We start from the raw sequence: 25519 nt of genomic DNA on the forward strand, positions 1-25519 counted from the left end.
TATACCTTATATCACATTGCATAATACATTCTAAGTGGATCTGTGATCTTAATATTAAAGATAACACAACATTTAAAAATTAGAAAAGAAATACTTCTTTCACAGATTGTGAGTGGGAGATTAATTCTAAACCAAACAAGGGATAAAGGCAATTACAAAACATAAAATAGATGACTCTTGCTTACAGGACCCTGAAAAAAAAAATTAATGAACCTAGAAGAGCAGTACAAATTGCAAGGGGTGGGAGGAGAGAGAGAGAGAGAAGAGGAAGAACCATTTTTTTTTTAATCCAAGTGCTCTGATAGGAACTTTGTAAACAAAACATATAAAGAACTAAAAGATATACATATGTCCACAGATAAGAACAAAAGAATAGCAAACTATTAACAACCCTAAGAAAGAATGCCAGAAACTATACTTACAGGCTAAGACAAGTGCAAACCAAAGCAACCCTAAGGTTTCACCTCACACTCAGCAAATTGGAAAAGATGATAAAAAAATGTGAATAGTCATTGTTGGTGGGCTTCTACCAAGACCAGCATACTAAGACTTTGTTGGTGGACTTTTAAATCAGTATAGTCATTTTGGAAAGCAATTTGTAAATAATTAAATAAAATGCTTAAAATATCCATACCCAAAGATTCCACTACCAAAGTTGTACACCAAGGAGGCCATTGGTTAGAAGAGAATCCCCATAGATACCAAAATATTTATAGTATAATTTTTTGTGATAGCAAAGAACTGGAAACAAAGTAGTTGTCCATAAATTGAGGAATGACTAAATAAACTGTGGTACATGAACGTAATGGAATATAACTGTGCTGTAAGAAACCACCAACATTTTGGTCATTTCTTTTAGCACAGTAGTATGGGAAGATTGAAATGAACTGAGGTAGTTGGATGGTAAAGCAGATAGTGCTGGGCCTAGAGTAAGGAAGCCTTGAATTTAAAGATTGTCTCAGGTGTTAGTTTTGTGATGATTCTGGGCAAGTCACTTATCCCCTGTTAGCCTCACCCTCCTGTACCTTAAAATGGAGATTATAGCAGTACATCCCTCCTCCCAGGGTTGTTGCAAGGATCAATTAAGGTATTAACTGTACAACTCTGAACACAAAGCCTGGCATGTAGTAGGTATTTTATAAATGTTTATTCCCTTGATACAGAAAAAAGCAAACCAAGAAAACAATATAAACAATGACTACAAAAATGTAAACAGAAAGAACAAAACACAAAACAATCAAAAGTCAATGTTGCCAAATTACAAAGAAGCAGCAGGGCTCCAAAAAAAGAGATGTGAAAAGACTCCACACTTTTGGGGGATAAGAAGGGAGGTTGGGAAAAGGAGAAAGGTTGTAGTATATAGCACATGTTCTCAGACTTTTTCAATGTACTGATCAGTTTTGCTGATTTTTTTCTCTCCTTTAAAAGTATAATTTGTTACATGGGTGCATTCCCTGAAAAGGGCAATAGGGAGAGATATGGAGAAAATAACCCAAATCAATAAAATTAATTTTTAAAAAGGAGATTATAAGCTTACAGAGTATATAGACATACATGGGTAAAAATATAGAGTTTGAACAAAACTTGAACTTACATTTGTATCACTACAATCCCCAGTGCAGTATATAATTGGAGCCTAATAAAAAATGCTGTTAAAGGCTATGAGTCAACTCTTCCTGCTACCATTGCTATTCCCATTTACCATGCAAGACCCAGAGCTACATGCAATCTGTCAGTTAATGTCCTAATAGGATCTAACTCAATCTCAATGAGGTCTCCAACTGGGAAATTTCATTTCTTATAACACCCTTCAGTTGATATTTCATATCCAAAATGTAAATGGTGTTTTGTTTTATTCCCATTTTCACAGGTAGTTCTGTATGCAAGTATTAGCTATGTTGGGCTTTTTGGTAAGAAAATGCTAAACTACAGAAATTGCAATTTTCATTTATTAATGATGACCTGTGAACAAGAAAGAATCTGATAGCTAAATAAATAAACAAGCACCTTGTTTGTAATGATTCATGAAGTTACTAAATTTTCTTCATTATCAAGACAAAGACTGAATAGCTTTGGGTTAAAGATACAAATTTGAGTTAGTGTTTATAAACAAGAACAATTATTAACAAATACATTAATTGGCTAACTAAGTCCAATTGTGGAGGAAAGTCTTTGTTAAGTTGACAGACTATTTTGCAGGGAAGTGTCATTAAACAAATATATTCTGCGCCCTTGCTAGTAATACAAGACATGTAATTCACACATATTTGTGAAAGATAATCACAAGAACTCTACTAAAAGGTACATATTAAAACAAACTAAGGAGAGCATGGAATACTTTATTATACTAGGTAATAAATCTTTAAGACCCACTGATGAATGTTAATATTTGCCCCCCAGAAAAGATACCCCCAAGACATTAAGATGACTGGGCTAACCAATAGAGATACAAATACATGACAAAGAGGCAGCCCCTACCCTGAAGGAGCTGAAATTCTAATGAGGGAAAATAGTACATAAAGGGGATATAGTAAGGGGGAAAGGGTACAATGCAGCTGAGGAGAATGAGGAAGAGGATTCTGAAGAAACCACATGTAAGTAATGTGAAGCAGAGCTGAGCCTTTCCTAAAATGGTGGTCCAAACTAGGAAATCACCAAGGAGGAGAGGAGGGCTCCACAGCTGTGTGGTGTAATGGATAACATGTTGGACTTGACATTAGGAAGACCTGAGTTCAACTCCTGTTTCAGAAACTTAATAGTTGTGTGAGACACTGGGCAAGTCAGTTAACTTCTCTCAACCCCAACTTCATCATATTTAAAATCAACTCACATAAGTGTATGTATAGAAAAATATACATGCATGCATATATATATATATATATATATATATATATATATATATATACACATACATGTGTGTGTGTATTCATACCTTCAGTAACTCATGGATCTATGATTTGATTTGTGTGAGCATGCTATCAATGCTGAATATAACCTTTATAGAACTTACAAGCAGCCTCTTGGACTTGCAACCAAAAAGTCCATCAATCTATGAAAAACCTAGCAATGACACTTTTCAAACCTGGGTAAACTTATTTTTAAATGTATGGTATGGCACCAAGCCAGAACTTGCAGCATTTCCAGTTTGGAAAACCCAAAATCACATGTCATGAGCTGTAATTTTGAGAACTCAGAGCTACCTACATACCATATGGGAAAATTCAAAAACTTTACTAGATGCACAAATACTGGTGTATTTATCCCTATCTTTTGTTTCTGGAGATAATGTGGACATTGATCATTTACTACAAATGGTACCTTCCCCTTCTGCACATGAAAAGTGAAACAATAATACAAGAGTAAAGTAACAATAATATAATATGATTGAAGAGAAGCTCTGAACATTTCCACTGTAGATTGGATGATTACTTCTTAAAATACTGTAGAGGGGCTAGCTGGTAAGATTAAACTACTAGAGGGCCACTAAGGTTCATTGAAGACAGAATCTGCAGTCAGGAAAGGTATCACAGGAAAGAGGAGATTAGGTTTGAGTATTGAAAATTAAGTAGTATTTGAACAAGCATAAATGAGAGGTGAAAGCATTGTAGATGGAAGATGGGGATGGGAAATGGCAAAACATAATGGAAATGAGAGAACACAAAACATTCCACAGGACAGCAAATAGCCTGGTAGGGCTAAAGCAGAAGGATCATAGGACTTAGACAAGCAAGGGACCTCTGGGAAATTAAGATAGTAATACAATTTGTAACAAAGTAAAGTCTAGCAATTCATACAACAGGAAAGCCCAAGTTCATACTCTCCATTGTACCATATTTGTACCATTGATCCTCTATGGGCTCTTTCCAGAAATATGTGAACTCAACTCTCTCATATCCCTAAATTTCTCCATTTCCCCTATCACCCTCTAAAGTTCCTTACAAAGAATTTTTCAAGAGGAAGTAACAAGAGCAGGATATTTTTTTCCATCAAGCTCCTTTGAGATATAAAAATCTCTCTTTTTGAGGGGGGTTCAAGTGTCCTATTTATTGCTATGCACAAGTGATCAGTGTATCTGCAGCCTTCTTCAGAGCACAGGAAGAGAAGGCTCCAGGAAAGCAATGGTGGGGAGGGCTGTCACCTTAGGGCTAAGCAGGATTCTGGAACTCCAACTGATCCTGCTTGTCCTTCCATAAATATCTCCAGCCTTGTCTCTCACAAGACATCTCTCACCTTATAATTCTAATCTGATGCATCTGCCTGGCAAACAGACTATGTATTTGTAAAGTGCTTTGTAGTTTTTAAAGAACAGAGAGGAGAGGGGAAGTGAATGAAGGAAAATACACATTCATTTTTCAATAACAATCTAAAATGTCTCCTTGCTATCCCTCCTAACTACTCCTACAACCACCTACATAATTCAGGTCATCCTTACTTCTCAGCTGGATTATTGACTGCCTAAGCCTTATTCCACACCACCATATGTGTGCTGTCAGATTTTTCTTCCTAATTATATATCTCTGATAATGTATGTCACTCCATAGCTCAGAAATCTTTTATGGCTACTTATTAACTAACAAATCAAATCCAAATTCTTCAGCCTGGAATTCAAATTCCTTTCCCTTTTTGTTCCAACTAACATTTCCAGAGTTTTTACATACTAAGCATCCACCTTTCCATGCTTTATGTTCTCGGTAACCCAGAATAATTGCTGTCCTATAAACATGCCCTTGGCTTCTCCTCCCTATGTGCCTTTGCTCACAGCATAGAATCAAAGCCTCTCAGAACTGGACCTGGAAGGAGCTCACATTCCACTTTGCCTCTGCTGCCCTGCCTGGATTCGATTCCAGGGAATGAGATGCTCCTTCCAGGACAAGGCTCAACACTCCTAATCTCAATGTCATATAGCTAACTCAACCCTATACTGAAACCACTTCCCTCAGTGACTTCTCCCCTCTGATTGGAGAGCAGGAGAGGATGAAACTCCTCCCAATTCCTTCCTATATAGAGGACAGAAGCAGGACTCTCAGATCACGCCCTTTTGCATCTGCTGTCCTGCCTAGTTTCATCTCCACCGAACAAGATACCCTCAAGCCTCAGTACCCCCTTGTGTCCTACCCTGCCTTCCACCCCCTTTCCTGCCTTTCTGCATGCTGTCTCCCCTTTTACATTGTAAGCTCTTCGACGACAGGAACTGTCTTTTTATTAATTCTATCTCCAATGCTTAGCACAAAGCCTAGCATAGTCAGTGTTTAATAAATGTATACTGAATTGCATTGGGGTTTCAGGTCAGCTAGTTCATTTTACAGATGAAAAAAAGACTGAGAAAGGTTGCCCCAAAGTCAAACAGGTAGTAAGTGTTACAAGTCATATTTGAACTTGAGCAGTCCAGTTCCATAGCTGGCAACATTTCCATTGTACCACACTATTTCTCCTTATTTAGCCTGAAATCTTCCTTACCTATCCACTATAAAAAAAAAAATGACACCTCAACAAAACAAACAAAAAAAAACTTCCTCTTTCCAAACTGGGTTTCTTTTTCCTTTTTTGGATCTTCCATAACTCTCTGGTGCCTCAACATAACATAGTAGAGTGTTATACTATCAGGTAGATGTGGGTTCAGGTCCCACTACTGACACATCTGACCATGTGACTTCTGGAAAGTCTCTCAGTTTCCATTTCTTCTTTTATAAAATTGGAGCAATGATAGGACCTATTTCACAGGACTGCTGTGAGAATCAAATAAACTATGGACAGAGCTTTGCAAACCTTAAAATACTATACAAATGCAATGTAATATGCTTATGACATTCTAGCTTGTATTGTATTTGTTGATGCGCACAGGTCTTACCTTTTCTACCATATTTTATATGATTAAAGGGAAGTCTCACACCCTATTTCTAATTTGTTACAGCACCAGAACCTCACATAATGCCTTGACTATAATAAGCATTTAATGATTTTTGAAAAAAAAATTACTGATGAATAAACTGAGGTTCATTGAGGTTTAGAGATTTGTCCTTTGTTAGAAAGATATTAAGAACGACCAGGACCAAAACCCACTTTCTATTAGATCACATCACTTCAAGTAGCAGGACTGGACTTAAGGCAGAAAATATAAGTTGGGACCAGATTGTGGAGGATGTGGTATGCTAAGTGGAGTTGAAATATTAGTCTACATGTAAAAGGGAATGAATAAGGTTTCTGAATGGGGAATTTAGGGGCAAGAAAATCCCCTGATGAATGAATGAATGAATGAGTGAATGAATGAACAAATGATGAAATACATATTTTAGACAAGTAGAATGCTGATGGTATAAAAGGTGAAATGGAGAAATAAAAGATGTTTTAGTAAGAGGAAATTTCAATAGTCTAGGTATGAAGTAATAAGAGCTTGTACTAGAATAGTGGCAAAATAAATGAAAAGGAAAGGATACATGCAGGAAAATACCAAGAAAGAATCAACAAATCTTGCTAATTTAATGAGAATGGAAACTGAGAAAAGGGGAGAAATCCAATATGGTACTATGGTTTTCATCCTAGTTGACTGGGAGAATGATAGCACAGACAGGCATGAGAAACTCAGCAAGAGCCACAGTACTTGGAAGGAAGCCAGAATACTTATTTTTCAACATGCTAAGTCTGAGGTAACCATGGAACATGTGAGTAGAAATGTCTAATAGGTAAGGAAAGACAGCCACCTAGAATCTAGGAACATTGTGCTTTGTACTATTCTACTCTATGTTGAGAAAAAGAATGAAAATGAGAAAACCAATGAGAAAATATGCCCAGCATTATGTTATGTGCAAGTGATACAAATTCACAAGGCAAAACAATTCCTATTCTCAAAGAGCATTTCTATATTCTAATGGGGGAAGATAAATGGTGACCATGGAGGGATACTTTAGGAACAAAAAATGCTGCACTTGGAATCAGAAGAGAACTGATTTCAAATCCTGCCTCTAACACTGCTACCATCAAAATATCAGACCTCTTTGAGCCTCAGTTTCCTCATCTGTAAAGATGAAAGTCAAAAAAATATTTGTAGTATATAGTTCACAGGACCATTATGAAAATCAAGAAAGATATTCTAAGTAACGCACATTGAAAACTTTAAAGAATTAAAATTAAAATTGGTTACTACTATTACAGGGTATAAGTGTTACATCAGAATGGTTTTGTAATAGGTATTTGGAAAATATGATGTTCAATTTAAAGCATATATCTAGTAGAAGGCTTTACTATATTCCATTTAGCAATAAACTACAAAGGAATTTAAAACATGATTACATGTATTTACACCTAGACAATGGTGATTCAAATTCATGTAATTCAAGAAAGAAAAAAAAATAGAATTCATAAAATTACATGTTAAATTCATTAGTCTTACCAGGTTACTCACAGATCCTAAAACAAGTATTCTTACTGCATGCATCTTCAACACAAGAAATAAAATGAGAGAATATTTCTTTATGTAAATAAAGGTTTTGCTTTCTTCCCTTTTTGGAGTAGAGGGGTGTGTGTGTGTGTGTGTGTGTGTGTGTGTGTGTGTGTATGTATATGTGTATGTGTGAGTGGGGGGGGGGAGTGGGGAAGAGGTGGAGAAAGAATTAGAGAATAAGAATAATTAGGATATGAATATTGGTAGGAAGGAGGAGAGACAAGTAAACAAAACCTGGAAGACAACTATGAAAAAATGTAACTAAGAAAAAAAAATGTCTGTTCGATGAGCAGCCATCTGTTATTTTCTCCACCCTGTTTTTCCTCCTTCAAAAAGCAAACGCACACCAGGACCCCCCAAAGTAATACAGATCTACTTTACAAAAATGGCTGTCCACTTCCAAAAGTGATTGTGAAGTAATAGCTTTGGGAATAAACTGAAATGGAAAGGACATGGGAAAATGCTAAATCCCCTTGCTTCATAAAGAACCATTTAGAGAGGTCAATACCTAGCTCAGAGTTGTTTCATCTTCTTTATTATTCCTATCATTCTTATGAATAGTAAGATTCACCAAAGTTAGAATTTGCTTTACACATAATTAATGATAGAGAGCCTAAGGCTGTCTAGTAGAAGTCTAAAGATCAAGTTTCTGCAGGATCAATCCAAAGTAGACAACTTAGATTCCATACAATGAGATTCCATACAATATGGAGGCAAATGGATGCTGATCTAACTTCATAATGCCAATTAAACCAAATAACTTTATTATTTAGTGAGACTGACAGACATGTCTATAAATTCATAGGAAACTTTCTAAGCTTTCAAAGATTGTGCAACATTTTTCCTATTAAAGATTAACACTTTTGACATCATTAACAAATAATAATTTTAAGGAGATGAATAATTTTAAAATCTCTTCTAAATCTCAGGGTAGATAGGGCTTTGTCCTCTGTTCAGATATCAAGGAAGATGGAAACTGAATCAGTTTACAAACAACCTGAGATTTTGTAATCACAAATATTACCACATTTGATTCACCTGAAGGGATGTTCTAGATGAAAAAGAAAATCTAGGGAATATGTGAGTCTCATTATATTACAGTATTAAAACTATCATGTAAGGTAACCCTGTTCACATATGTATATTAGATACCTCACTCCACATCCCAAAAGCATACTAGATGACAGAATAGAGGTAAACCTATTAGTTTACTACATAAAGCAAAGAGAATGCTATTTTTTCACCTTACTCTAAAATAGTAATTCTTCAATTAAAGGATGTACAATAGGCATAAAATTGATTTAAATTTTGAGCTGTATGTCACACAGTAATACATAAATCTATTAGAGGTTTGAGGATATAAAAGAGAATAAAACATCATCTCTGTCCTCAAAGCCTTATGATCTATTAGGAGGAGCTAAGACATAAATACAAAAAGTTATAGTATGGAAAGATTGCTACCTATGAAATGTCCAAGGCACAAAATATCTCAGGAGGGAAATCAGACTAGTTTTAGAGGCCTGTATTCAGTTCTGGTCACCACATTTTAGGGCAAAGAAAAATAAGCTTGAGGACAGAATATCACCAGTCTAAAGACTGGAATGCAGTCATTCCATACAAGGATGGATTGAAGCAATTGGAAATGCTTAGCCTGATAAATAGAAAACTTCGGGTGAGGTAAAAAGAGATGATAATAGCTTTCAAGTTTTAGAAAGGTTGTCATAGGGAAGAAGAGTTGCTCAAGAGTGTAGGGAGTTGTGTGCATTAAAGATACAGGATTTAAAATAAGAAGAGGTCTTAGAGAGCATTTAATGGGATCCTATCCCTTACTCCATGTATTTTTTAGATGAGGAAACTGAGGCTTAGAAAAGATAAGTGACTAGTGCAAGGTCACACAATTAATAACTGGAAAAGTGGGATTCAAACTCAGTGGTGTCAAACTCAAGTAGAAATGGGGGCAATTTCATCATACATGGGGATCCCTCTCAGCCTTATATTAATTTAAAGAATCTCAAATTAACATTATCTATGCTTTATTGCAATTTTATTGATTTGTTTAAATATTTCCTAATTACATTTTCATCTGATTCTAGCCACACTCAGGAATGTTGTGGGCCACATGCACCCAGGCCTATGTTTGACATCTCTACTCCAGCCCACATCCACCCTCTGACTCCAATTCTGGCTCCACTGGCCCATGCAACCCAATCAGTCAACAAGCACTGAAACCTAGGCACTCTGCTAGGCACATAAGATACAAATACAGACAATCACTACAATTTACATTTTGAAACCACTTAAATGAATGAGAATTGAATCCCAAAAATTCACTCTATACACACAGAAATAATGTAGTCTATCCATGGCTATCCAACCAATCACATCAGCCTGATTGTCACCATTCTTTTCTTCTCACATTTCATTAAGATATAAGGGCACAGCAGTTGTTAACTTGGGGTTTGTGAACTCAATTTTTCTAATAGTTTGATAAATATATCTCAACATCATTAGATTCCTTAGTATTTTGGATTATACATTAAATATATATGTGTATATATAAGTGTATGCATATGTCTGTATATATACATACACATATCTCTGTGTGTGTGTGTGTGTGTGTGTGTATATTTATGTATATATAAATTCTGAAAAATATTCCAAAGGGTTCACCTGACTGTCAAAGGAGTACATCATACACACACACACACACACACACACACACACACACACACACACACGCACGCGTGCACGCGCACACACAGCTAAGAACTCCTGTTCTAAGACATTAATTAAGAAGTTTCAGAACTGTTTATGTCTCTGAAAAACTCTGACCTATTCATTCCTTTAGAGTTTCTTAACAGAAAGCTTCTTTAAAAATAAAAGACTTTGCAATGGTTTTAGAAAAATGAACAACTATCATCCATGTTACCCACAGATATTAGTATTAAAGGTGATGGCGGATCCAGCAGTCTAGAGGTAATCTGAAACTCCTTTTCCTGGTACTTGATTGACAAGATGGTTGGTCTGGCACTTCCATGATAAATTTACCATAATTTCACACCTATAAGTATAGGCTTCACTTAAAAAGGAAAAAGAAATGTTAAGATTGCTTTGTTTCCTCACACATAGCTAGATAATGCTGTCAAATCTCACTAACTCCATAACTTCCACAAATGTCACCTCAAGAGTAAAAAATATGCATTATAGGCAGGGCACACCTTCTGCACTGAGACAAAAAGCATACTTGGAGTGATTTGGTGGGTGCACATTTGCTGCACAGGCCACAATTTACCATGATTGTTGTATTTATCTTTCACTTGGCAAGCAGGAGCTGAAAGGACATGGATTCTGATTGCTTAACCCACACAGTAGATGGAAAACAGGGAGCAGAGAAACTCTTTGACTGCTTTTAAGGGGCACAAATAGAAAGGCAGAATCCATGCTGGGAACACATGTAGAGCAGTAGTTTTAAAGCATATAACCAATATATGACTTAAGATTTTCTAATACTCCATCCTCTCAAAGGGAAAAAAAAATGGGGAAGGGATGGTGGAAAGCAAAATCCCCATTTTCAGGAGGATTTGAGCCATCGGTATATTATTTGACTCTTAACTTTCCAGGGCATCCAAACACCAAAAAGCACAAGCACAAAAAGGCCAGGAAACAAATGGGTAGGTATTAGAAAAAAATGCTTTTAATAAAATAGAAATGTATTTCCAAGTACTGCTTAGAATCGAGGCATTATATACATGCTTAGACATATGCTAATTTTCTCTATTCATCATCCTTTATTTAACAAATAATATTCTGATATTTGTAGAAGTTAAAAAAAAGGAGGGATGTTGATTTGGTGGATGGGTTTTGCTTAAAAACGGAGAGGTCACATAGGACACTTTTCAATTTGAAGGGAAAGAAATAAGAAACAGGAATAAGAGTAGGGGAGTGTTTTTTAAAAAATAGCTTCCCATTGACCAAGAAGCTAGCATCTTGCTCCCTTTTGTGTAGTCCTTTGAGTCCTTCATCATTTGGAATTGACATGATGATTCCAAGATATGAAGCCAATCTCCAGCTGGGTACAGGAGGCAGACAGGAGTAAACAACACTAGGAGTGCAAAGCCATTTCTGACATTAAAGGAAATGAAAAAAATAAACACATTCTAGAGAAGTAAACAAGAGATCTGATCAAGTACAGCAAGAAGAGAAGGAAGAATTTTATCTGCCAGGCTTTCATGCTGACAAAATAATCCACAATATAAGGCCCTCTGTGATACTTACTGATAGAAAAAAGTATCCAGACACTTGGGTGGAATAGAAGATGAGAGTAAAAGAGTAAAAAAAGAAATTATGTTTTTTAGCCAGAAAGAAAACTTTAAAGTGCTCCACCAAAGCATTATATCATTACTTGTTGAAGTGCAAAAGTATTTTCAAGTTATTATTTTCTTTATTTGATATATTTCTCATACATATTAAGTTATTCTTGGTTTTTAGAAATCAGTATTTTAATTTTAACTCTCTCTTGGGTCTTTCAAACTTCTGTACTTCAAAAATGGGGTAGAAAGCCCTATGGCAGGGTAGAAAATAGCTCTGGATTGGGACTTGGAGGACCCAAGTTCAAGCCCCAACTCACACATAACTACAGTTATCTTCTTGAGAAAATTACTTCATCTCTCCAGGTCTCAGTTTCCCATTCATCTGTAAAATTAGACCATGAGATTAGATGGTCTCTAAAGTCCTATCCAAGCCTAAATAGATGATCCTGTGATCCATTGATTCAGTATTAGTACTGCCTCCTCTAATGCATATCAGAACTCCCTATGACTTAGTGGGTGGTCACTATAAGTTACAATAACTGAAAAATTCATCACCTTACAAGCAATATGATGATTACCTTTTCTGAATTTGGCCAGATGGGTTGAGAAATAGACAGCAGAATCTACAATCTTGCCATCTTCACCTGCCAGATTATATGCTACAGTAGCCCAGCTTTTGAGAGCCCTAGGAAACCTCTATGTCTAAAATACAGCAGAAAGGGACTTCAAGAGAACCCTGTATCACCCACTCTATGTATCAATCCACTGATCAGTCAACAAGCCTTTCTTAAGCATTCCCTATGGACCAGATAGTAAGCCAGGTGCTTGGGGAGCAGCCAATTCAGGATGTAGTCCTTGTGGTCTGGCTCACAATAAAATAAGAATACGGACAGGACAATAATTGCCAGCACAAGACCATTTATGAGCAATGCCAAGAGACTGATATAAACAATGTGTCAAACCAGTTTGAAGGATGAAGAGAATACTGCAGGTTGGTGATCACAGAAGGGCCTCAGAAAAGTGAGAACCTATGACAGGGTTGGATAGACATGTGCTTTGTACTATTGCTTTTAACAGACTGAGGTTGATGTGAGAACACTTCCTTGTTCCTGCAACACAATGTTTTCATCACCTATCTGCTAAGAACTAATGCCCAACATCGCCAAAGAGTCAGAAGACCAAGTCAGGGGGCTCAGCTCAGGCACTCATGAGTTATATCTTCATGGAAAAGTCTCTCCTCTGAGACAATGACTTTAACTCACAAGCAAAATAGGGGAAAATACCTCTCTCTCCCAGTTATTAGGAGAATCAAATGAGACAAAGGATGTAAAATATGTTGCAAATATAAAGCATTAGATTACTGCAAATCACTATTATTTCTATTGCCTAGAAGTATTCAGATCCTCAACACTGAAAAAAACTTTTACATAATCATAGCATTATATCCCATTAAAACTGAAAGCAGACTTGTTGTGGGGCTGGAGAGAGGGCTATATTGCCTTATAATGCCTTATTTATTTCTTTTATAAAAGGGAAATACCTGTATCTCATTAGGGAGGACTAAAATATCCCAAAATCTTTTACTTCTGCCACCAATCAATATAAATTGAATGGGAAATAGTATGCAGCATAGCAAGTTTGTTTGTTTTAAATTCTTATGGGTAGTAAGATTTTATTGATCTGCATGGTACACTTCAATATTTGCTTATAGATAAGAATAATTGTTCTGATATAATGAGGGTGCCATATAGCATCATGGATAAGCAGAAATGGTTTTAGAACACATCTAATCCAACCCTCCTGTGTAACAGATGAACACGGAGCCTCTGTAAAGTAGGACAGACATCATCCTCATCATTACCAACATGGCTAGCATTTTTCTAGCATTTTAAGGCTTGAAAAATGTTTCACATATATTATCTCATTTGATCCTAACAACAACCCTGGGAGGTAAGTACTATTATTCTCCCCATTTTAAGGATGAGGAAACTAAGGCAGACAGAAGTTAAATGATTTGCCTAGGGTCACAAAGCTAATGTGTGTACCAGCCCGGATTTCAATTCAAGTCTCCCTGACTGCAGAGGCTGCACTCTATCCATTGGACCACCTAGATATAATTCAGCAGCCTCATTCTTTGCATTCATACATTACCAGCTATCTTTAAACATACATCACAGAGAAATGAACATGGGAAGTATGATCTGGGAGGCAAGGCAGGTAGGTGCTACAAAAACGAAGAGCATTGAACATGGAGTCAGGAAGACCCTAGTTCAAATATCAGATAAGACACAAACTGTGTAACCACAGGCAAGTTATTTACCCTCTCTGCCTTAGCTTCTTCATCAGCAAAATGGGAATAATCATAGTGCCTATGTCACAGGATTGTTGTGAGGATCAAACGAGACAACAGCTAACATTTATATGGTGTTTTAAGGCTTGCAAAGCTCTTGACAAACACCATTATGTTTTATCCTCACAACCACCCTGGGAGGTAAGAGCTATGTTATATTCATTTCTCAGATGAGGGAAATGAGGTAAAGAGACATACAGTGACTTACCCAGGGGCATATAGCTATTAAGTGTCTGAGAATGGATTTGTACTCAGGACTTCCTCACTGCAACTCAACACACTGACCATTGTACCACCTAGCTGCCTAACATACGTAGAGGGCTTTGCAAACCTGAAAATACTGTATAAATAGTTATTTAAGCTAGCTATTAAGTGTTACTGTGTGTGTGTGTGTCTGTCTGTCTGTCTGCACATAGCATTTTCCTTGATGACTACTTTTAACAGTATATTCAATAAGTCTTCAATGGGGAAGAAAAAAACCTTGTGCGAAATATTTCATACACTTGCTTGCAATAAACAGAAGTTATTTTTCATTTCAAAGCGCTTTGTGTTAATTCAGTGTTCCAACACAAAAACTATTAACTATAGTTCGAATTTAGTGATCTAGTGAACAAGGGGACCAATTTCATTTTGTTACTATATATTAATACCTCATTAATTACTTAATATTCCTTTGGAAGGGAATGTACTTTTATTTATAGAGACTGCCTGAATATCAAAAGCAACTTACAAATGAATTTAAAAACCAAATTCTTTTAATGGCAATACTGTTTAAGTACATTTTAAAAATCTAAAGAAATAAGAGAAATCTTTCTGATACTATCAGGTTTTTTTTTTTACAAAAAGCTCTTTTATTTATGTTATTTAAATGCAGTTCTGTGGAACAAACAAGTTGGTTCACAGACAGTGCACCCGCTGCTGAACTGCTGTCGCCTGACATCCTGTCTTATCTGCCAAATTGCTCATTAGGTTTGGCAATTTTCACCTGCGCCTCCAGTTTATATTTCAGCAGGGAATAAACATCAGTCTGCTTTAACAATCTTCTCCAGATAGCTTCCAACCTCTCCTTGGAAGCAGAGTCACCCTCGTCTTCCTCCTCCCACCCCCCACTAAAAAAAAAAATCTCATGCTATGTACGTCTGTTTTTGAAATGTTCACCCAACTGATGAAATCTAACTACTGTATGGGAAGCTGGCATAGCTTCCATATTTTTTGGTATTCCATAGCTTATAACCATGCTAAGTTATAGCATAATAACTGTACCAAAGCTTTTATTAAAAGGGTCAGTGGTCTTATTACTCACTCAATTTAGTATCTCATAGAAGAGAATGCAAGATTAAACTATCAGAATATTAATTTTTTAAAAAATTTCAGAGGATATATATAGCTAAGGGAAAAGAAATCCCTTTTCCAAATGGGTGGCACCCATCTAACTTTTACTCTTAGGAAAAAAGAATAGTACAGTATAGTTTACAAACAGATAATAGAGGCAACATGGCACCCCAAACAAAGATGTAGGTCAAAGTGTCATCAAAGCCCTCCACCTTTGCTCAGGGGCCTTAATTATCACCAAGAGTCATTATAGAAAAATGGAGAAATTCTTTGTGGGCAAAAAGTACCAGAGATATAAAACAAAATGTCTAAAACTCCACAAAACAACTTCAGATGGAATACTGTTTTTCATTTTACAGAAGTAAAATATTCACCACCAACCCTGCAATTAGCTAGAAAATTACAATAATTACAGCAATTTTGTATCCCATCTCCAATCCAATTAATAGATATATGACCTTGTCAACACGTAATAATCAGATTGCATCTACAACAAAACTGGATGGGTTTTATATGCTGAATAGAACTTGCGCAGTAAGAAGGTAATTATTTGAAATACTGAGAATACTATTTGTATGCCACGCTCCACTTCACAAGTTAAAAGGAAATACAATAGGGATCTTATTTCTATTTCCAATATATATTTAAATCAAATACTTGAAATGGTATGTCTAATACCAGTTAATGTTAAGAGGATGGATATCGGCACTGATCTTGGATCTTTTTCAAATAGAAAATGCATCCTGGATAAATTTTTAAGAAGAAATATTAAAACTATGAAATCTGGAGTGTAGATAATAATCACATTTCACAGACTTCTATATCCATTACAGAACACTGTTCTAGTATTGTTGAAATTTTTATTCTGATATACACACACACGAATAAGTAAATACATGTGTATACATTTGTGTGTGCATGTGTGTGTATGTATAAAATTTAAGTTGACTATCATCACTATGTCAGATAGCAAGAACACATTGAGTATTTTTTTATTATGACCTTTAAATGACAGTTAACTTGAAAACAGCCTGGATATTTATGATGTATTTAAAAACTTTTAAAAAAGAAGAGATCCAATCATGAATTGTTTTTGCTTTTGCTACTTCAGTACATGTAGGAAGGTGTAGAATTTTGAGCTACAAGGACCATAGCAATTATGCAGTCTGACTCATTCATTTTACATATGCAGAAATGGAGGACTAAAGAATTAGAAGCAAAATAATGGCCACAAAGGTAGTTTTTGGCAGAACTGAGCTTACAAATATTATGTCTAATTAAAAGAATCCTAAATGCTTCCAGGTATCATTTCTCTGTAACGCAATCTATTTTGATTTACATAAAGCAAGCTTGAACATCCATCGGGATATATTTGACAGAGCCTAGGTCAACACTTCCAACAGCCTAATTACTAGGGCACTGGCCCATAAGCCTAGTTCAAATAAGTACCCCTTGAAGAAGGCTTCCAAATTCCCCAAATAATGACTGACCTTGTCATCCATGGAACTATGGGAGCATTTTCTTTATACCTTTCTAATATATTCATTAAGCTTCTATTTTGTCTTATATGTTTACATGTTTTATGCCCCGTACTCTATTTAAAGTGCCTTAAAGACAAGGATCTGTCTTCCTTATTTTGGTCTTCGAAGATAATAGACGTTCAGTATTTGTGGGATTGTTTTCAAAATGTTTTTTTCAGGTGAAGCCCACTAGATTTGTCTGAAGTAGGTAAGCCAGTTAAGTTTTTGAGCTTCCAGAGCACAAGTTTTCAACCTAAAAAGATATAAATCATGAATGTCACCTTGTACACAGTGGGCATTGAACATATTTGTTCATTGACTGCCAAGACTTCAAAAGATATCGATTATAAAAGCAAAACAAGAAAGTGGGATTCACAATCTCTCATCTCTCAAGAACAGCCGCAAAAACCCATTTCAGCTACGTTGCAACTTTCAGATCTCTTTGGGAAGCAGGCAATACAGGTGGTGAAGCTCAAACCATGGCCTGGATTTCAAAAGAAAGGTTTTATCAAGGTTTTTTTTGTTTTTTTTTTTGGGGGGGGGAGGGGTTGGCATTGTGCTAAAAGCAGATGAAATAAAAACGACAGTGAAAGATTCAAAATGGAGGAAATAGAAGGACAAAATTATAGGAAATTTTGTTCACACTATAGGAAAACATTGCCTTCCCACTGAAGGAGGTGACCAAATTCAAATTCTATCTGAAGTCAAATAATGTCTGCATACAGAAAACTAGATTAGAGAGTGATTCCTTTAGCAAGTTCTCCTACTTCTAGCAAATGAAAATGTGATTAATAAAATTTAGATAGACAAGAAATTTATCAAGGAGCCAGGTATCTCCTCTATAAAGTGAGATATCCAGTAAAGTATGCATACGGTCACACTTGTAGCCCACACTTTCAAAGAAGAGTCAAACTGGCATGTCCTGTAGCACAGTTTCTAGTCTGGTTTCTACATAAGCCTTTTCACTTTCCACTTTATGCCTTTGTCTCACTTGCGATTGCTTCTTGTCCAGATGATAGAAAGCAATTTCAGTAAGTGGTTAACTTAATTGGTTTGCATCCACACATGATCCTCCAGGGCATCACTTACATATCCCATCATGCAGTGTGTGCCTCCTAAATTCTATGCTCCTCCTGAAATGACACTTGGCTGAAAATTTCTAAGGAGGTGACAGGTTTGTTCACAGTTGAAGCCAACATCATCATTTTTTTTTCATATTTCTGCTTATTTCCCCCTACCTTGGAGGGACATAAAAATGAAAAACAGTTTCTGCATGTCTATGAAGATTATTTCATTGCACCAGCCAAGTCACTAAAGTGCAATAATCCCCAATCAACAAAAGAGGGAGGGACAGACTAATTTACAGAGAGCAAAGTAGAGAAAATAAAACTCTACTCACACAGAGCTATCTAATGGTACCAATAAAACAACATGGATTCAAAGTGAGAGTACTGAACTCATGGCCTCTAAGGTACCTTCCAGCTCAAAATCTATGATCCAATGATTCCCCTTCAGCAACTATAGTATTATCATAGTTCTGAAGTGCTTCAAAATGGAAGTCTCTGTGATAGCAGCTCACTGTCTGTCTTTAAACCAGCTCACTTGCAAATTTCTAAGTACTCAATGTGCTGTTGGATGGACAATATCATGAGATCATAGATTTAGAGTTGGAGAAGATCTCATAAGCAATTAAACCCAATACTTCATTTTATAAATTAGGAAACTGAGGCACAGAGAAGTTAAATAATTTGCCCATGATGACACAGCTGGTAAATATTTGAGGTGAGATTTAAACCCAGTCATTCCTGTCCTCTACTGCCAGGCATATTCTGTCAACTAGACCATGCTGTCTTACACACTCTGGGGAAACTACACCAGTTATCATGGCTCATCTCTTAATTCAAAGTGTCACTTCTTCACTCTGATGACCTTTCTTCCAGTTAACTGAAGAGATGAGACCAGGTCTATCTTTGAAACAAAACTGTTTCTTTTCCCCTGTTAATCTCACCCTTGGTTGACATGAGAAACAGCACAAGAACCATGCCATAAAAGTTGTTTATAGGGTTTACTTACTAATTAACTTTGCTCCTTTGCCTTTTCCCACTACCCATACTTTGTGTTCAATTTCATTATATTGTGTCAAATAGGGCACTAAGGTAAATAACCATACTTGTAATTTTGCCTGCAATAAGATCATAATTTAAATTTGGGTATGCAATTAAAAGGTCCTATCAGGATAAAGTCAAGTCTATCCAAACTATTAAAATGAAAAATAAGCTTATTTACCTCCCTTGCAAGAGGCATTTGTTCAGGCTCTGCTCTTTAATCAGCTTCTGATAAACACAGACTGTGAATTCCATTCACAGTAGCATGAAAGGGTAACAAAAGTTGGGTTCCCCGTAAATTAAGATGAAATGTGCAGAGCAACGAGAGCTTTCACTTACTTGCACGAAGAACGGAAGGCGTGACCTCAATTTCACTTGCTGCTTGGTAGGGCTGAAAGGCTGAAACATTGTTGGCGCTAAGCTCACTGCCAAAAATCTCTGGACTCTGAGTGCCAGTGGAACTGGCACTGGTGCCATCACCTCCATGATGTGGATCTTGTTCATCAAATATAGCGACCAGCTGTTCAAAAATAAGAAAATCTACAGTTAAATAATGTCAAATGAATTGGTACCAAAAAGAAATACTGCTTTAAATATCCACATATAGAATCAGAAGCTGTTAGCTGACATTTAATAAGCAAAACTTATGAAGACTTTTGCTATCTAATTTAATCTTCATGATAAATATGGAGGGGAAAAAGATAGAAATGTCATTACTCCCATGTGAAAGATGGGGCAACGGGTTCAGAACAATGACATAATTCCTTTAAGGTCATGCTCCCAGTAAACAGTAGTTTACTAAACCCAAATCTTTAGACTCCATAACCTAGTTGGGGGAGGGCGCCATCCCCCCACCAGGGAGAGAGAGCTCTACTAGCTTACAGCTTCCTCTCATGTTACAGCAGAATGGAACCTCTAAAGGTTATCACTAGCATTTCTTTACTTTTGTGCCACAGATTAAATTGGCAGTCTAGGGAAAACTATTGATATCTTCTCAGAATAATGTTTAAATAATTAAGGGAAATGACAAACTTCTGTTAGACATTACTGAAAACAGAAGTCTAAGGATGTAAAGTCTAAGGATGTAAAATAGTCAATTTCAATTAGGTATTTGGGAAAAGACAGATGTAATTTTTTTTTTCTATCTAAGTTCATGGACACCTTGATGTCAATCCATAGACACTTTGATCCAGGTTAAAAACCCCATTTCAAGACCAAACTCAAATTATGAGAGAAATACTAAGGTCTATAAGTTATGTAGATGTCACCACAGACCTGAATTCACTTAATGAATTAAAAACAGGGTCTACATCAGAACCCAGGTCTCTAATAAGTAATCAAAAACATTTTCCACTGTATTTTTACTCTATTACATAGTGGTCTAAATACTATGTAATAAATTAAAAATATAGTGGAAAGTGCATTTTAGACTCTAAAACCTACATATGTTCTGCAGAAAGTAAAGTTTTTAGATCCAAATAAAGAGCCACCATATGAAGTAGAATTCTAATTTCTGATGTCCTTTCCTATACAGTGCAAGGATTCCTCATGGTACAGTCAAGAGTGCTGAACCTAGGGTTCAGAGGACCAGAGTTTGAATCCCATCTCTGCTACTTTGAATATAATTGACCTTGCCAGGCCTCAGTTTCTACTCTATAAAAGGGAAGGGGAAGAGAAGCAGAATTTATATAGCACCACTCTGTGCTAGGCACTGTGATAAGTGCTTTACAGATGTTATCATTTTTGATCCTCATAACAACCCTGTGAAGTAAGTACTATTATTATCCCTATTTTACAGTTTAGGAAACTGAGGCAAATAGAGGTTGAGTGACTTGTCCAGAGTCACGGAGCTAGAAAGTGTCTGAGGCCAGATTTGATGTCAGGTCTTCCTGACTCCAGGCACAGCACACACCATACCATCAGATACCTCTGAAAAAAGATACATTTGATGACTTCTCTGCTTCCTTCCAGTTATAAATTTATAGTTGTATTTATCTTTATTTTCCTACTCCTGGAAGAACTAAATATACTGATTCCATTATTTTATGTTAATTTTGCCACTTCCCAATCCTAACCAACTCTCAGGCACAGAAAAACAAGATTCTATCTTCAAAAACTAAATGAAGGCATATTAATTCAAACCAGAACAATCTGAAGTGTGAAATTTCATACCAAGAAAGGACCTTTGGCATATCTATGAGAACAGTAACCTTTGACATTTTACTAATAATGGTCTTCCTTCAGAGACTTTTCTCCCAATTGAAATATGAAATTTTTTTCAGAAATAATTTGAGAATGTTTGTTTAAAATAAATTTTAAAAACTTAAAAATTACTCACTATCAATTCCTATATTTGTATTAAAAATTAAGTATAATAAAAACATGATTGATACTAAATTAGGATTATTATGACATTCATTTTCACAAGAATTGTTCATGTTACATGCCAGCCTAATTACATATAAATCTTAACATTTGTTAACTAAAACAATCATTCTCAAACGCATTTCAATCCTTGAATATTATATGTTTAATAATATGTGTTCAAAAGATCATATATAAACATTGAAATGCTTTAAGAATATGCCTTATTGGTTATATATGTATATATATAACTTGTTTTTAAAAGACATCTTTCACATGAATGAATTTTTCTCTATTCTAAATCTCAGTCATCCCTGATTCTTCATCCTTTCTACTACATCCAATCAGTTGTTAAGTCTTGTCCATTCTTCATCCACCACTTCTCTTCTATCTATGCCTCTCTACTCACATATCCTCCTCTCACTGCCTCTCCAGAGAAAATAGTACGAACTCTTTAACTGGTTTTCTTGCCTCCAGTCTCTCCCCTCTCCAAACCATCCTTCATACTTGTGCCAAAGAGATGTTCTTAAAGAACAGGTCAGGACATGATACTTCCCTGCTCAGAAAGCTCCCATGACTCCCTTCTAGAAGCTCTATGCCCTAAAATAAAATACAAATTTCACTTTTTAACATTTAACATCCTTAGCAAGTATATTTTAATGTACCTTACATTACATACAGTATCACATCCTTCAAAATATGAAAGTAATGTCCACCTTTAATTTTTGGGTGAATACAATTCATATTCAAACAGAGGGTTTCCTCAGTACTATCAGATGGATAAATGAAGAGATCCATACACATCTTACTCTTGCAATGGTCATCGGGTGGTCTTTGGTCCTATCCATCAGGCAATTCCAAAGCCCCATGAATTGAACTCAACTCCTGTGACATGCCACTTGCAAATAACTTGGCTAAGTCCTCTGAACTCTGCCATAGATTTTCTGTCAAATTCTTGGAGGTGTCATTTAACCTTTATGAAACTTAAGGCTCTTAGCAGAAAACTAGATAAATAATTGTCACTGATAAATGCCTGAAAAGCATTTTGAAATCTTTGACAAAACCCTATATGAAATCCAGCACTTAGCAGTACCTACTAAAGGCCACCTTTGTGGGGGGAAAACAAACACCCAGATCCAGTCACTATTTTGCCCACACACATATGCACACATTAAATGACACTGACAGAAAGCCTTGCATACGTTCTCTGAAAGGAATACGCAGAACTTGCTTGGTGTACAGGGAGCCAAATGAAAGAGATTAATCATCCAGGGATTTTCTTGAACTAATAGGAGATCCAGATAGATGTCATCCAGAAAGATTTTTTTTTTTGGATCCAGATGATTCTATTTCATCCCTGTCTCCAACAGAGATGGTCAAGCAGGGGAGAATAAGACATTTACTTCCACACATGTTCCAGGGCATAGTTCCAGATTTTGAATCCTCTCAAAAACAGGATTCCTCTGTACTTCATTTTCTTTGTCAAGTCAGCAAAAGGTCATTTAGGACAGGGCAGGGCTATGTATGTTTTTTTAGTGACTTACAGTAACTATGATGCCTTTCTCCATTCAAGTTATCTAAGAGACCATTTGGAGTAATAATGAAGGCTTAAAGGGGGAAAAAAAGCCTTCTCAGAACTTCTTGGCAATTCAATAGGCTGCTGATACCTCAGCAATGGAATTTTACACTCTTATTTCTTGATTTACCCAATAATAGGCCAGTGTGAAATCCCAGATGCGAGTGAAGTACCTATAATTTAACCCAGGTGTGACCTACTAGTAAATAGTGGGAAAGAAAAAAAAGATTCCAGTGTTGTCTTGGCCAAATAATTTGTCAGGGCATTTTACCATTGTTTACCAATGTTTATTATTCTTTGATATAAAAATTTTCCATAAACCCACTGATGGTAGATGGAGCCACTTTCCAACAAAAAAAAAATTGCTAACATTATCTAATAATTTTTCCCAGTAAGCAGAAGGAAAAATGGCAATTAACAGCCCTATTTTATTGATAGAGGAACTTGAAGTCTGGCCCATGCTGACAAAGACAATCCAATAGCCACTGTGCATAGTCTCTCTTCACTTATTTCTCTTTTTGCACTTAGAAAAATGTCAGTTTTCATGAAGAATACTAAAGACAGAGACTATATAGCCTCCTTTTGCAGCTGATTTCACAATTTATGAACCTGACAGTCTCGTAATTTACATCTATTTCCTCAGGTTCAGTGGCTGTGAAGACAAAGGTTAACTAACAAACCTGTATAGCCTTCTATTAAAAAAGAAACATTGAACTTTTATATAATGAAAGCAAGAAATGGTATAATATTAGAATAAAAACATGAAATTTACCTGTTACCACATTCCTGAATTTTGGCCATTAAGAAAATCCAGAGCATAAGGGAAAATGTTAAGAAATGCGCATGATCCTGAATATTCTTCCTGATAGTTACCCCCTTTCTTAACCTAAAATGATCTGCCTAGAATCAAGGCATATCATACTCCATTGTCTCATTTTCTTTGCAATGTGAAAATGAAAACAGCTGGAAGAGCTGGTATTAAATTCACTCCACAGTAGGATTGATAGGAAATTCTCCATACTTGCCATATATTTCAATCTTCTAAGGTCGGTAGTGTTTTGCCAAACCAACCACATGACCAACTAAAGATATAGTTTATGTAGAAGACAGAGACTAAGAGAGAGAGAGGGAAAAAGACAATGAGAAGTCATAATGTCTTATACAGTCAGAGCATTTTCATTAGTGGACTGGCCCAAGTGTAGAAGAAAGGCAGCGAAACACTGATATGTTTTTCTTAGTAGACTTCACAATGAAATAATGCATCTGAAAGACCACAGTACTATAGCAATTTAAAAAAAAAACATCTTAAATACCCTCAAAAAGTGTATAAAGCAGTCTGATCTTCAATAAATCCAAGATTGCAAAGTATTCAAGAAAGAATTCTATTCAATGACAACTGCTAAAGAAACTGGGAACCAGTTTAGCCAAAATAATTTTGGAGCATCATCTTATTTCATAGCCCACAATAAATTACAAATGGATTGTGGGAGTTTGTAGGGGAAGGAGGGATTAAATCTCTTATTTGCTCCATACAGGGAAACCCCATCATGGATATGACTTCCACCTACCCAGCTTAGCAACTCTTCAGTAACTGAAAGTTTTAATGATCTGCTGCCTAGTCACCAAGATATTAAGTAACTTGACAATAATCACTCAGTATGTTTCAGGGGCAGGACTTAAACTTGGTCTTCCCAATCCACGAGGCCAGCTCTCTAGACACTACAGCAAACTGCCCCTCAAGAGATGTGAAAACAGCTATCAATAGAAGAGGATTTCAAAACCCACCACAGAGAATATTATTCAAGTAAAAATAGACTAGTTCAATTTTATAAAAATCAAGAGCTTTTTCATGAATAAAATAAATGAAGGTGTGATCTGAGAACAATAATTTCAGACTTCTTCCCTGAAAAGGATTTACACTCAAAAAAAAAAAAAAAAAAAAAAGACTGACACTCACCTAGAGGGAATTGATAAAAGTATGTAAGATTAATGCCGCAATATATGATCTAAAAATAGGAATGCCTTATAAAGGAAAAACAAAAACAACAAAGCATACATAATCATGTAAAAAAATGCCCCAAACTGAACTCATCAAAGAAATTCCCAGTTTAAAAATACGGAGCTATCACCTCATCCTCATAAAATTAGTTGGCAATCAAAAAAAGTTTTTAAAAATTCTATATTGGTGGGAACATGGGAGAAACAGGAATAATGATTCACTGCTGATGAATCTCTGCATTAGTATAAGTACTCTGGAAAGCCATTAGGAAATAAGCAAGTTATAATACTGTTCATACTCTTTGGTCAAAGGAGTTAATACCCAAGAATTGACAATTAGAAAAGACTTATATGCTTGAAAATATTCATAGCAGCACTGTTCATAATAGCAAAAGGTGGAAATGGTGAGCCCAAGTATTGAGGAGTGGCAGAAGAAAGTTAAGTACTTGAATGTAGAAAAATATCATTATTCCATAAATGCTCATAAAAGTGAAAAATTCTAAAATATAGGAAGATCTGTACTGTG

General features: G+C 35.9%; 1 protein-coding gene across 10 annotated transcripts in view; it reads right to left on the bottom strand.

Annotated features, from left to right (window-relative positions):
• PARD3 (par-3 family cell polarity regulator) overlaps window positions 1-25519 on the bottom strand; it is a 721872-nt gene that overhangs the window by 404683 nt on the left and 291670 nt on the right. For all 10 annotated transcript variants that reach the window (XM_036761384.1, XM_036761385.1, XM_036761380.1 and 7 more), the window contains exon 3: window positions 19395-19575. In XM_036761384.1, coding sequence (XP_036617279.1) covers window positions 19395-19575 — 181 coding nt within the window. The remainder of the gene's footprint in view (window positions 1-19394; window positions 19576-25519) is intronic.

This window comes from Trichosurus vulpecula, chromosome 5 (genome assembly GCF_011100635.1).
Source record: "Trichosurus vulpecula isolate mTriVul1 chromosome 5, mTriVul1.pri, whole genome shotgun sequence".
Taxonomy (NCBI): domain Eukaryota; kingdom Metazoa; phylum Chordata; class Mammalia; order Diprotodontia; family Phalangeridae; genus Trichosurus; species Trichosurus vulpecula.